The sequence below is a fragment of the Hibiscus syriacus genome, unplaced genomic scaffold, assembly GCF_006381635.1.
Source record: "Hibiscus syriacus cultivar Baekdansim isolate YM2019G1 unplaced genomic scaffold, ASM638163v2 tig00014732_pilon, whole genome shotgun sequence".
NCBI lineage: Eukaryota > Viridiplantae > Streptophyta > Magnoliopsida > Malvales > Malvaceae > Hibiscus > Hibiscus syriacus.
The window spans coordinates 224,794-239,408 of NW_024062336.1; the positions used below are offsets into that span (position 1 = coordinate 224,794).

Here is a 14,615-nt window from a genome sequence, read left to right on the forward strand (position 1 = left end):
AATAAAACATCATACTTCTTTCTAGAAATAGATAGGAAGATAAAGGTAACAATCGGAGGTATATGAGCATCAGTAAAGAGAAAAATATATAGAATTTGCCAGAAAACAAAACAAATGTTTCTATGCAATTTTTGAAAAAGAGTGTAATAGCAGAAGTAATAGATTTTTCAGGAAGAACCCATTAATAAGTAGAAAATACAATTTGGCAATGAACTTTTGTTTTCATAGTTCTTGTGTGACTTTTAGTTGAGGAGTAGACTTTAGGTACGTTAAAATTTTGAATGATGGTTTAGCAATAATATTAGTTACGATATATAGCATTGGAGGGATTTCGGATCTATGTTATTGCCTTGTAGTCCAATTTGTACCGTTCGAAATCTTCATGCTGTTAAATTTTCTACTCTACCAACGGAAATGATCATTATTAACAAATCTCACTAAAGCCTGATATTGATGTCACAAAACTTTTAGCCGATGAATTTATTAGAATAACGTAGTGGAAAATGATTGTTCATATGTAATCATGGACCACTAAGATAAATGTTATAGCGTTAAATTAAAGTCGTGTGAATCATTTAATATCTTTAAAAGATCGATCGAAATATCTGATATCTTCAAACATTTCATCACTGCTAATCAGCTCTTACGCTATTTATCACTGTAGATTTGGTTGATTTACATTGTCAACTATTTTTCATGAAAGAACAATAGAAGGTAGGGTTTCCAACGTTTATGTTCGTGTTCATTTATGTTCGTGTTCATTTATGTTCGTGTTCGTTTATGTTCGTTTATTTATTAAATGAACAAACATGAACAAGTTATATTCCTTAATGAATGAACATGAACAAAAAAAAAATTTGTTCGTTTATGTTCGTATTCGTTTATGTTCGTTTATTTATTAAATGAACGAACATGAACATACCTCCGTTCGTGTGCGTTCGGTTCGTTTACAGGCCTAAAAATAATAGGTCGGGTACCCCCTATAAAATAAGGTATTTATCTCTAAAATACATGATAACTTCATACCAGGTTGGAGGTTCGAATAATTCGGGTCAGGTATTTTTGAATACTCCTAATTAAAAGAATGATTATTGTTCCTATAGTTATCGAGTTCGAACACCATTAACTACAGCTAAGATGATTGAGTCATTGTTAATTAGTTGAAAATAAAAAAGATATTTATTGTTTTATAATTACGTTAATTTAATAAAAAAAATTAAATAAAAGATGAATAGATGAGATTTTAGGAAAGATATTGTTGCTTTTTTTCATACGAGCAAGAGATTTGGAAAAAAAAAAAACAAACTGGTGAGAGAGAAGAATGCATTTAAGACGTGAAAATAAATAAATATTTTTAATATAAAACATGATTCCCAAATTTCGAATAATAAAGATTACTTAATATAATAAATATTTTACATTTAAATAGTATTCTCAATATATTCTAAAAGTTATTTAAATTAGGCAAAAGAGTGACTTTTGTCATGTAATAGACTTAATTTATATTTTTGTCCCTATGGTAATTTTTGTATCAATTTAATATTTAAAGTTGTTCGATTACATCATTCTATGCTCTAACTCTAATTTAGAATCCTAAATTTTAAACAATAAACTCTAAACCATACTACCCTAACCTCCAAATCACAAACCCTAACTGAAAACTCCAAACAATATTAAATATTTTAAATATCGATGCAATTGAGCAACTTTAAGAATTAAATTGACGCAAAAAATTGATAAGGGCGGAAATGATAAATTGGTCTATTACAAGGATAAAATTGACCATTTCACCTTTAAATTATAATGTTAAAAAATTTAAATATCAGAATCTTAAATTTTATCCATTTTTTTTGCTACATGTAATTGATATGTTTATGTACTATACATTGTTAACTTAAATAGAACGTTGTTAACTTAATTTAAGGAGAATCTTCAACGTCATACGAGATCACGTATAAACCTCAGGGATTTTGTCGCCTCTTTGACGCTTTGGTTTCCCTCCAACTTGCACTATAAATATGGGTTTACCCAAAACTTGATTCCATTTCTTAAAAATCCCGTCTCTGTAATCTCTTCGATGGCTTTTTGGGGTTAGTTTCTTATACCCTTTGCTTTCTTCTTCTTTATGATCTATTTTCTTTTCTTCTTCTTTTTCTTGTAAAAGTGAAGTCACTGTTAACATTTTCCAGGAACCGAAGTGAAACCTGGAAAGCCCTTCACTCATGCACCTCTCAATGCAAGGCTTCATTTATCCCAGGTACTTGTGTTAATTCTTGTTTTTCAATTATCCGAAATCAAAATCTTTAAAAGGAAGTACATGAATATGTTTTTGTCAGGCGACATTAGGAATGGGTAACGGAGTACAGAAAAGCATAGTTCAATGTAATGTGGGAAATAGTAGGCCGGTATTTCTCTGTAGTTTGTTCCCTGATTTGGCAGACTGTTGTCAACTCAATTTGGAATTTGAGGAATCTGATGAAGTCGTTTTCTCTGTTATTGGCCCTCGAACTGTTCATCTTACCGGTTACTATCTGGGCCCTGCTTCCCTTGATCATCATCGCAGTGATGAATCGTATCCTTTTGTTTTTAAGTTTCCGGATTTACTTCATGTTATTGGGTTCCCTTAACCATGTTGCTTAGAGAACCCTATGGGGAATATATTGCAGATACTGAACCCGAAAGGAGCAAGAGTAGTGAAGAAAGTGAGTATGGTGGTAGTTTTATTGATGATGATGATGATCCACAAGCCTTCTCATCTCCTGAAGAATTTCCTACTGGGTTAGGATGTATGTCTCGCCACATCTCTTACATGGAAATTTTGACCATTTGTTTTCTAATTTAAATGCCTTTTTTCGTGTCTTACTTCAGCAAATGAAGAACAGCAGGGCTTAAAGTTGAAGGGTCGAAGAGGAAAGCATAGGAGACTTAGGAAGAAGTACCAGAAAATTGAATCTGATAATGGAAGTTCTCAGAAAAGGGATTTCACCAATGCTGTTGCTCCCAGGGAGCTATTGAACAGTGAAACTGAAGATGCTTTGCCTCTATCCTCACTGTTTTCAGTAAAATGCACATCAAAGAGTGGAAAAGACGATAAAGGGGGAGAAGTTAGTAGGAAAGAAACTGGTAACTGTAAAAACAATGAGACTGAAGATAATGCTACCGTGTTAAAAGGAATCAATGGTGTTCAGCTTGAACGGTATGATTGCTGTATTTCTTTGATAAAAACAGATAAGCATATCAAACAATAATGAACTACAAATGCAATAGCTAAGTTAACCTACTAACATCTAGGGTTGTTTGCTTCTTGAATCATTGTTTTTGACTTACATTTGTTTGTGTTGTACTTTTTTCATTCCTTATTGCTTGCAGTGAATCTGGGATTAGGAATGTAGATAACCTCGAAGAGCTTGTAAAGGAAGAGAAACTATCGGAAGCTGATCATTGTGTGGTTGAAGAAGTGATGATGGAGCAAAATGATCAAAATCAGAAACTGGCCAGTAATGAGTGCGTGATATTATCTCTTTAGAGAATTATATGTTCCATGAAATCTGTGCTTCCATGCTCATTGACTTAGTTGTGTCAGTTGTAGCAACCGTCTTCTTAGTAACAATTGCTATCTGATATACTGCAGGAAATGTCAATCTGATAATCTGTTGTTGACACCCAGTCAAGTGGGTACCGACGATGAAGCCAAGCTAAATTTGAATCCTGTGATTGAGGATGTACCTATGGAGGATAAGGAAACCCAAAATCAAGTTAATGATGAGTAGGTGTTTTTCATTTGATTTGCATGACTATGAGCATACCTGATGAAATTGTTTTCTTGTTCCAATCATTTTCATTTGCAATTTTTTGGAGACTTAAATGGTGATGTTCACTTTGTTTTTCTTTTCTTAAAGTCATTCTAAGAAGAGGAAAAAGAAGAGAAGGTGTAAGGATGAGGGAGAAGAGGATGCTACGAAGATGGAACCACCTGTCTTATCATCTCCTACAAAGGAGCAATCTGTTGTGGACTCGAAAGACAAGAATACTAATGACCAGGAAATTCAGCTGTCGAATGGAATTATCATTGAAGAGTTGGAAATGGGAAAACCAGATGGGAAAATAGCTTCTCTTGGTAAAAAGGCATGTAGTATTTTATCCATGGTGGTTTTTTGGATTAAAGGAATTTGTATCTTCCAAATTGTGCTAAATTAAATGAGATTATTCACAAAGATTTCTTGCAATCAGGTCCGTTTCCATTACACCGTAAAGTTGAAGGACAGTGGGGAAGTAATTGATTCAAGTGCTGACAAAGGTCACTTAACGTTCCGACTAGGTAACATCTTTTGTTAAATCATTCATGCTCTGTATATATATATATTTGGTTTTAAAGTTTTTAGTTGGAGTTATAGCTTTGTTGCTATTACAGCTGAGGGAAAAGTTCCAGAGCTATGGAAGGTTGGCCTTGATGGTATGAACTCCTGCTTATCACTAACTTATCGGCGTTTGAAGTATATATGGTAATGGTTTAAATAAAAAATGTTGATTTGTAGGAATGCGAGTCGGTGGCAAACGTAGACTCACAGTTCCACCATCAGTGAGGTACGTGAAAACAGTACCCGAAGCTCGTTTCTGTATGGTCTTGAGTTTTGTTTGGTTTGTTTTTGCAGCTGCACAAAGGAAGGAACAAGTGAGGATATTCCACCAAACTCGTGGCTGGTTTTTGAAGTTGAATTGTTAAAAGTCAGGTAATCGGTTGGCTTCATACGCCAGTTTTGTTGAGTGAATGACCTTTTGGAGATACATCTCAGAGTTTAACTTTTTGGTTTTGGGCTGGTTTTTGAAGATGAATGGTTAAAAGCTAGGAATCTTCATTTTGTCATGTCATTGAACATGGGAATATGAACAAGTTTGTTAAAGGTGCATTTGTATTTTGAACCCATCAACTTTCATGATAGTAATGAACCCTTTTTTATCCACTATTACTTTTGATTCATTATTTTGATTTAATGGTCTTCAATGTTTTCATTCATGGAGTATTATAACTGTATGAACTGAGTGTTCTCAGTGATAAAGAAATTATTGTTATTGTTTGAGCTTGATTTTAAAAAGTACGCCCGGCAGCTAGGCACTGAAGATGGCGTCGGGCACATCGCCTTTGCGTCTTTCAGATTTTTTTTAAAGATATTAATAGGAAGTATAACAGATTAAAGAAGAAAGAAGAAGATAAAAAAAATTGCAATAGTAATAATGGAAGAATACGGTTGAAAAATACTAGAAAACTCTTTCTTTTATCATATTTTCTCATTTCTTAACCCTAACATTTGACCCATTAACAAGTCCAACCCTATAGCCCAGATTTATAGTCCAACTATAATATTTATTTATTTATAATAAACTATTATAACTTCTCCCACGCTTTGTTTGCTTTTAACCCAAAGTATATGTTGCTTTTAGAAGTTTAGTTATTTAATAATACATAATTAATTTTAATTTTTAAAAATAATAAAATATTAAATTAAACATTAATTACTTAATAAATTTTATTAAATATAAAAATTATTTTTTATAATAATTACGACTTTTAAAAACATTAAGCATAAATCAATAACAGTGTATATTTTAATGAAATGATAAAATAATAGTTTTAAATATTAAAACTTTAAGTATAAATCAATACATTGTAGACAAGTATTTTAGGAGTTAATCGGTGGGTAATGAGTATAAATATACTCATACAATTAATTTATAAACCTTTTAGCATATATACATTTATAATATTATTTTAAGTATAAAATATGTTCTACAACTAATTTATAGGTTTTTTAGTATAAAAATGTGTTTTAAAACCAAGTATTTGAGGCATCAGGTTCGAGTATTCAATATATTTGTTAAATGTTCAAACCCTGACTTTTTTAATGAAGAAAATTAGGTTTGGAGGGTCAACTTCGCCTCTGTAGTACCTAAATTGAATTAATCGGTCAATAGATCGAATACTAGTAATTAATTAAAAAATAATTTTGTATTTTGTGATTTAAGAGTTAAATATAAATTATTATTGTTATGATTTAAATGTTAAATTTAAATTATATTGATTTATTTTGTTAAAATATATTATATTATTTAAATTATTTAGTTAATATAAATAATTATTTGTTAATATTATTTAACATATTGATATCAATATATTTTATTAATCAATAAAATTTAATTTAAATATTTTTGATGATATACTTTTAATATAAATATATCTTTAATATTTTAATTATAATTTAATATTTGTATTTGGATTGATAGTAGTTTAACTCTTAATGAGATTGAAAATAATTGTGACAGTGACATTAGTTACTCTAACAATGAAATTAGTTAAAAGATGAGATTAAAATCAGTGGCGGCATAGTGCTTAGATCCAATCGCAATGGTGAAATAAGATTACATTAAAAAACGATCATGATAGACATTAGTTTACAATGTGTTAATAGTTTAACAAAAAAAATAGTTATATTATATTAAATAATAAAATATTTTGGAAGCATTTTAAGAGTCAAATCATATATTATATTATTTTTACATAATAATTGAAAGTTGTTCAAAATTTATAATAAAATCGGTATAAAAATAAAGGGTAAATTACGAATTTGACAACTGAACTTTCACGCGATTCCTATTTTACTCACCATACTTTCAAAATTTTTAATTTGCTCATTGAACTTTATATATTGAACTTTTTTGGTCACTCATCCTTTAAATAATTAACGGTGTTATGACGTGAAAATTTATACCAAAACGACGTAATTTTAGATATCTAAAATATTTTTATTTAGACCAAAACGATGTTGTTTTAGTCTAAATAAAAAAGTATATTTCCTTTTTCCTTCATTTTCCCTTTTCTTTCTATATTCTTCTTCATCCTCTCATTTTCATTTTCTCTACTGTGGAAGCTGTAGAAGCATGCAAGGAAAATCAAAAACGATTTTTTAGTATTTTCATCCTCTTTATTTTTTTTCTCTTTTACCTCTTTATTCTTCTTCTTCATCTACTTTATTTTTTTTTTGGTATTTTCATTTTTGGATTTCAGAGAGAGAACAAAAACAATTTAGTGTGATTTTTTTTGTTATTGGAACAAGTTTATAAGATTTCCATTGGAATTGCTTGTAGATTTTGAAGGCTGCCTGATTAATTTCAGATTGAGTTACGGTTTGGTATATGATTTTGGGTGTAAATTTGGGGGTTAGGATTTTTTTGCCTGATTAATTTTTATTTTATTAAATAGAAATCTTATGTGACTAAGTTTTAATATTAAAATAAGCCACGCCAATGAGCTGTTAGTGATATAATGGTAGAATGACAAAAAAGTTCAATGTATAAAGTTCATTAAGCAAATTGAAAATTTTAAAAGTAAGATGAGTGAAATAGGAATTGCGTAAAAGTTCAGTTATCCAATTTTTAATTTACTCAAAAATAAAAATAACTACATTTTATTAATATAAAAAAGTTGTAATGACCTGAAAACTTATACCAAAATGACGTAATTTTGTATCTCTAAAACATTTAAATTTTGACCAAAATATTTATTTCAAATGAAAGTAGATTTCGTGTATATGCATGAACACACTTTAATTCCTAACATAAATGAATCAAAAACCAAAACGAAACTTTCTCTCGCCTTGAACATAACCCACGACTGGATGAAGAAAGCATTAAGAAAATCTTGAATTTTCTATGCATTAATAACCTATACACTTGTAATTAAAAGATTAAAAATGAATTGAAAATTCATTTCTTGAAAAATGACCAAATTGCCTTTAATGAATCCTTTATTTTCATCCATGCCATACTTTGAATTCTAATTTAATATTTTAAAATGAAAATGAAAAATCCTTTTTGAAAAATTTCAAATTTTCCCTCTAAATTTCCAAAAATTCAATTTAATCCTAAAGTTCCACTGGTTCCCTAAAACGTGGAAAATCCTTTTAACCTGACTAATACACTTCGATTTCCTCACATTAAAAATATCTACACAACATTTCTAACCTCATACTACCATCCTTCAATTTTTGTAAATTTTTAATTTGATCTGGATATCCGATTATTTATCGAACTTTACCGATAAATAGCTTTTTCTATAAATCCCGGATAAAAATCTGACATACACGAAAATCCTTCTTTTAAGTTAAAATATCCATTTAAGGGACCAAAATTTATAACTTTTTAATTACACTTTAAGTCCCTAAACTCTTCAAAATTTATACTTTGGCTATTAAACTTTCAAAACTTATATTTTGGTAACTATCCAAAATTTGGGGTATTACAATTATAATTTATTTTATGAAATCTTATTTATTTTTACAAATTTATAATGATTATCTGATGATACATGTTATAACCTAAAAATTTTATGATTTTTATTAATATGAATTATTGTAATCTCCGAGATTTAGTCGTAATGTCCAGACTGGGTCTAGGAGGTTACATTATTTATACATACACTACGACTAAATCTTGTAGGTCACAACCGATATCAAAACGTTTTTTTAACAAATCATCATATTAATATGGTCTAAAACAAATAATAATATACATAAAAGATTTAAGTAATATGAAATTCCAAATCAAACTACATATCAAAATAACTCATACATCAATAGTAAAAGTGTTATGCATGTCATAAAATTTCATATCTCAAAATGTAGGCACAAGTCACCTAAGTAAAGTTAATTTGGAAGATAGAAACATTACAACAAAAGTACTATACAAAATGTGTTGATCCTCCAAATGTTAAGTCTCAAGTGTTTATTCAAAAAATATATGAAAGGGAAATTTTAAGGGAGTGAACTAAAGAGATTAGTATGTTTAAATAAGTGTAAAATAAACATACAAATAGTTACAAAATAGTTACAAAATTATTTAAGTAGAGTTCTAAAAAAATGTCAACAAAGTTTTTAGTTAAATAACCTAATTATCCTCCAACCTCACACCGATATGTAATTACACATAACTGCATCCATAAGGATTTACCATAGCCAAAGTGTAAGCATCTACTGTTAGTATTCCTTCCTTAGGTATATTGTATGAGCATGATATTTTGATTATTGAATATTTTATTATCATTTGCGTGCATTCTTTTAAAATTTTTAAATAATATTTTTAATTATTCTACATATCCATAATCAATTATTATTTTGAGAACAATAATAAAATAAGATTGTATGATATTTGATAGATATTCATGAGATGAATATGTGAATCAGATTCAAATCAAATTCACATGTATTTATTGAGAACAAATATTTGATTGAATTGTTTTAAGATTAATACATGGATTAAAGTTATATATTAATTTCAAATAGTTATATCATTAAATATTTATACCTAAAATGACTACAATTCTCAATATGATAATTATTATGTTTTAACATAATCAAACATTGTCTTTAATCAGATGATTGTAAAGGTTATGCTTAAACATGACAAGAACCATATAATGAGATGCGAGTGATTAAGATGAAATTTATCTCAATTATCATAGGAGAGATATCTCAGGTCCCTTCGATGATTGAGACTGAGAAGTACATGGTCGTGCTCAAATGAGTTGATAGAGATATATGGAATTTGTATAGTCAGTTCAATTGGGCATCGATAAATTGAAGATGCAGCGATATAAGGTTGACATTTTTCATGCCTTATATTCTACCAAGATATCGCGAGATAAGAGGATTATGACATGAGATGTGTTAAGGTTGGCTTGAATCATGAGCTTTTCATTTAACTTGGGCAGTCATAACGTCTTACTAGAGGCCACTTATGACTTGTACAATCAAATGTAATTTTATCTACTGTACATATTAATTAAATATATACGGTCACACAATAAGAATGAATAAAGAATAGTTGTGATTATTACTTTCAATAATTGTAATCACCATTTTTTGTCTTGCCACCACACCATGCACTGCACAACAACTCAACCAGCACCAAATCCCTGCTCCACGGTAGCCCCAAGCACACACCACTCCTCTATATAACAACATAAAAAAGAAGAGAAAAAAACTGGGGAGGATCCAAAAAAATGAGTCGCAAGAAACCAACAACCAAAATAGAGAGAAATCGAGAGAGAATAGAGAAAATAAGAGAGTGAGAAACAAAAGAGGATAGAACTTATTCGCTTCAAAGGTCGCCGGAGAGATCAAGGGCTACCAAGTTTCCGAGTTACCGAAAGGTAACTCCCTGGATCTAAGGTTTTCCGTTTCGTTTTGGTGAGGAATAGTGCTTTAGGGTTTTAGTTGGGGTAATAAGCTCTTTGTGAGTTTTGTGTGAACTCCGACCATCGCTTGTGGCATTAACCAGTGCCCTTATCGGAGGACATAGGGATTTGTTTCCCCTTTCTCTCTTGAGAAGAAGAAGAGAGAAAAGGAACACCTTTTTTAGTTTTTTGTTACATGAAGAAGAGAAACAAATAGGGGGGATTTTCTTATTTTTTAAAGATCAATACAATAACAACAAAAACATTCAAAAGCTATTTTTTAGCAATATTTTCCTTTATTTCTTAGGTTTTTCGAATAGAAATGAAAAAAGAGAGAGGAGAAATCATTTACTCGTAGTCGTCGAAGCCTTAGGCGAGTATTGGTGTCGTCGTCGTATGGTCTGTGGAGTTGAGCAGTCAGTCTTGGTTCGTTAGTGGCCAAAACGTAGTGGTGGACATGGGTTTTGGGGCTCTCGGCCATGAGACGAGTTGAAAAGAAATGGAGTTTGGATCGTTTTGGTGGCCGGATAAGCCACCCTGGTTATTTTTGGCGTTGATGGAAGAAGGAGGTCGCCGTTTTGGTGGCCGATGTGAGGCCTTAGTGCATTTGAAATAGTCGGACGTTTGGGTATAATGGAGAGGAGAGGGAGTTAGAGTTGAGAGAAAAAGGGGGAGGGTTATTTTTTGGTTCATCACGTGTTTCTGGAAGTGAATAATGGGGGGAGCTTTGTTTTAAACTTTTGGGTAAATAATGCGTCAGGTCCCTCTATTCAAGTGCATTCCATGCTTTTGTCACCAAAAGTAAGGGTTAATTATGCTTAGGTCCCCATACTTTAGGTGCCTATTTGCATTTTAATCACTATTCTAGTGTTAAATTACTCTTAGGTCCTTAGTTGTTTAGAGCCTCTTTGCATTCTAGCCACTAAATTAGGAAAAATTATGAAATAATCCCTATAAGTTATGCGTATCTTTATATATTAGTCACGATGTATTATCTTGTTTTATTTACTATGGTTTTGACCCCTATTTAATTTAATTTTAATTTAATCATTCAATTATGCTTTTATTTTTTTTATTTCGAATCAATCACTGATTTTTATTTTCTTGCACTTTAACCACTGTTATATTTATTTATTTATCACTATTATTCGAATCGACATTACGGTGACCCGATCTTGGGTACGATCCACATTATTATGGTTTGGACTTTATTAACATCTAACCACTAACCTCTAACTTATTATTTATTTATTTATTTTTTGTTCGAACCATAGTACGACATTGCGACGACCCGCCCTGGGGTACAACTCGCATTATTTACGCTCCGGGTTAAATATTAAAGATTAACACTAACATTTTATTTTTAGTTCTATTTTATTTTTTTTATTTAATTTTAAGCACATTTAAATTTCTTCCCTTTACTTTTTATTTATTTAATGTCAATCCTTTAATTATTGCGTTTTATTTTTTGTTTATTCTATTTTAGTCCTATGAATAAAGAGAGGGCATTCTTTTATAGAGAAAAAATACATGAGATAGCATTCCTAGTAGTTGGAGTGCAAATCATGTGGTCTCCTCTCAAAATATGGAATGTTCTTTATTAAATAATTCAAAACAAATTAATCAATTTTCAATAAATGGATCATAATTTAATTTTCTATTCGAATTTAAAATTTCCACCACCACGAAAACATACAAGCGATTAGGTACCAATTTTTGGGCATTGTGGGGGTGCTAACCCTTCTCCATGCATAATCGACTCCCGAACCTAAAATGAATCTTTGACAAGCGCATACCAATTTTTTTGTCTTAAAAATGATTTTTCTTAAAATTTAGGGTTTTAATCAAAAAACTTATTCGTTCGTCAAAAAAGCTATGAAAACTTGGCGACTCTGTTGGGGACACGTTAGATAGTGAGGAAGTCAGTCACTTATATATTTTCGTAGTGATGGAAACTATGAGTTTGAGTCTATAGTTAGCTTATGATTCATTTATTGAATTTTGCATTATTTCTTTATGTACATAGTGGTACTAATGTTCAAATTCATGTTTTCAGTTTCACCAAAATTCCTCTAGAAAGTAATTCTTTTAGTTTTGTTGTTTTGTTTGGTCGAAGATTTGTGTGTTCCTCCTCACACACCTCATGTGCATTTGCATGACATAAGCTCTATACCCGAGCTTCGTCCCAAGTAAGTAGGGGTGGACGCTTTGCTCTCGTAAGAATTTATTCTTCATATAAGATTCAAAAAATAACCTATGGGGTACACATACCTTACACCTTCGTAGGGATTTATTCCTCGTATGGGTATAGGGAACTAAATCCCCTTGAATTGAACTCAATCCGTTTAAGCCTATGATAAGTGAGATTTGAGGGTTTGGTAGGCCAAGGGGCACCGACAACAAGGACAATTCGAATACCTTTCCCTGTTAGATTCGAAACCATACATATAGTGAACCATAGAGTGGTCACCCTAGGTAGATCCATACAAAACCTCTCTCCATTAGTAGGCACCAAAATAAGTGTACACGAAGGAGGAATAACTATAAACCTTTACAGTTTGCTTTAAAGTCATAGAGTAGATGTGAATTAGATACCATGCATATATGATTAATTTCTTGAAGTAAATCATTTTGGGTAGAAAGCATGTTCGGGTAGGATTGATATTTAATAAATAAAACATGTTTGGGTTGGTATCATGACTAGATAGGTGTTAATTTATCTTTAAATATCATTTTTTTTATCTTTATCAATTATCTCACCAATACTAACTTATTTCTTCTTATATTTGTTTCATTTATCACATTTTTTCATTGCATCGTCATGACATCATGGAAAGGTGTTAATCTGAAATTGACTACCAAATAGAAATGTTTTATTAAGGAAAAAAGTTTTCAATCAAATAGTCACATATACAGACGTGCACTGATGGCTAAAGGAAATTCAGAAAGAACAAAGATAAAACATCATCCTACTTTAAACCAAGTGAAATCATGTATGTAAAGATGGACTATATTGTAATAGTGAAGACTTTTGTCTCTAATGAAACTTGTTTTACAATATTCATCTTTGGGACCAACACTTTTTGCATTCGCATTTGCATCTTTGCATTCTTCATGGCATTTATTTAGGCATTTTTAGATGCATTAATCATGAATACATAGTTTTATTTGGTGGATTCTGAGGAGGTGTTTCTAATTGCACAACTTCATTCACACAATACTAAAAATGAAAGCAAAATTGGATAAACTGAAGAAAGAATTGGAAGAGAATTTGCAAAGGATAGAAATATAATGGGAAGCTAAAATAGAGCAAGCATAAAAGGCCACCATGGATTGCATCTTGTAAAAACATGATAACCTGGTTGACCAAATTGTAGCAAAATTAACTGGGCTCAACCAAGAAAGTGGTTAAGAGAAAATTTCCTCAACCATGGAAACCTTTAAGTGTGTGATGGCACAGGCTAATCCACAACTACTCATTTCACCCGAGAGTCTTTCAAGTCACTAAGTAGGCTTCTCCACTGTTAAGACTTAAGCAACTATGTTAGATCCTCAGGATAACACTACTGATCACCACATGTCCGATCCTGATGAGATGGAAAAAGCCAAGAATGAGATCAATGAGAACTTAAAAAATTGGTGCAGAGAGACATTCAAACGAACGATAGGACAAAGCTCTCATAATGAAATGGATGCAAGTGAACTAGTCTTGGTTCCTAACTTGGTGCTCCCGAACAAATTTAAAATGACCAATTTTGAAAAGTACAATGGAAACTGTTTCCTTATTGCCCATCTTATGATGTTTATTCGAAGGATGATTGGATACACCAACAAGGATCAGATGTTGATCCACTAGTTTCAAAATATTTTGATTGGACCCACTTCTAAGTGGTATAATTAATTGAGTCGTATTCAAATCTGCTCCTGAAAAGATTTGGCTCATGCCATTTTGGGGTAATACAAGCACATGACTGATATGGTTCATGATCGAACAACGCTCCAAAATATAGGGACGAAGCGTAATGAGAGCTTCCAACAATATGCACAACAATGGAATGATGTTGCATCTCAAGTGCATCTGCTAATGATTGAAAGGGATTTCATAACTTTATTCATCGATACATTAAAATCACCATATATCAACCATATACTACTATGAAGAAACAATCAAATGGTTTGGCATTCAGGCATGTTTTAGGAGCATACAAAATTGGGCATCTCATGTGTATGATCTTACAAAGATGATTATATATTATACTTATGTAAATGACGTTCGATGATGATCATGATCTTCACATATGTAATAGTTGAGTAGATGAATTTAGTTTAGGTTAGTTGCTTTGGAAATTGAACTCTAAAGATGAAATTCTATGAATTTTAACGACACCCT

The 14,615-nt window shown here is 31.0% G+C and overlaps 1 protein-coding gene and 1 long non-coding RNA gene across 2 annotated transcripts; both read left to right on the forward strand.

Moving 5' to 3' along the window:
- The first annotated feature begins 2,199 nt into the window (after positions 1-2,199).
- On the forward strand, positions 2,200-2,652 carry LOC120207410. Its single transcript, XR_005524206.1, has 3 exons — positions 2,200-2,257; positions 2,337-2,572; positions 2,641-2,652. It is a non-coding gene; the product is annotated as an uncharacterized LOC120207410 (long non-coding RNA).
- Positions 2,653-2,708: 56 nt separating this feature from the next.
- Positions 2,709-4,763, forward strand: LOC120207418 (peptidyl-prolyl cis-trans isomerase FKBP53-like). The gene is made up of 9 exons (XM_039206872.1): positions 2,709-2,778; positions 2,869-3,196; positions 3,370-3,504; positions 3,632-3,766; positions 3,900-4,125; positions 4,231-4,318; positions 4,412-4,453; positions 4,536-4,584; positions 4,653-4,763. The coding sequence occupies exons 1-9, from the start codon at positions 2,709-2,711 to the stop codon at positions 4,732-4,734; spliced, it is 1,155 nt and encodes a 384-aa protein (XP_039062803.1). The 3' UTR covers positions 4,735-4,763.
- The last annotated feature ends 9,852 nt before the right edge of the window (positions 4,764-14,615 follow it).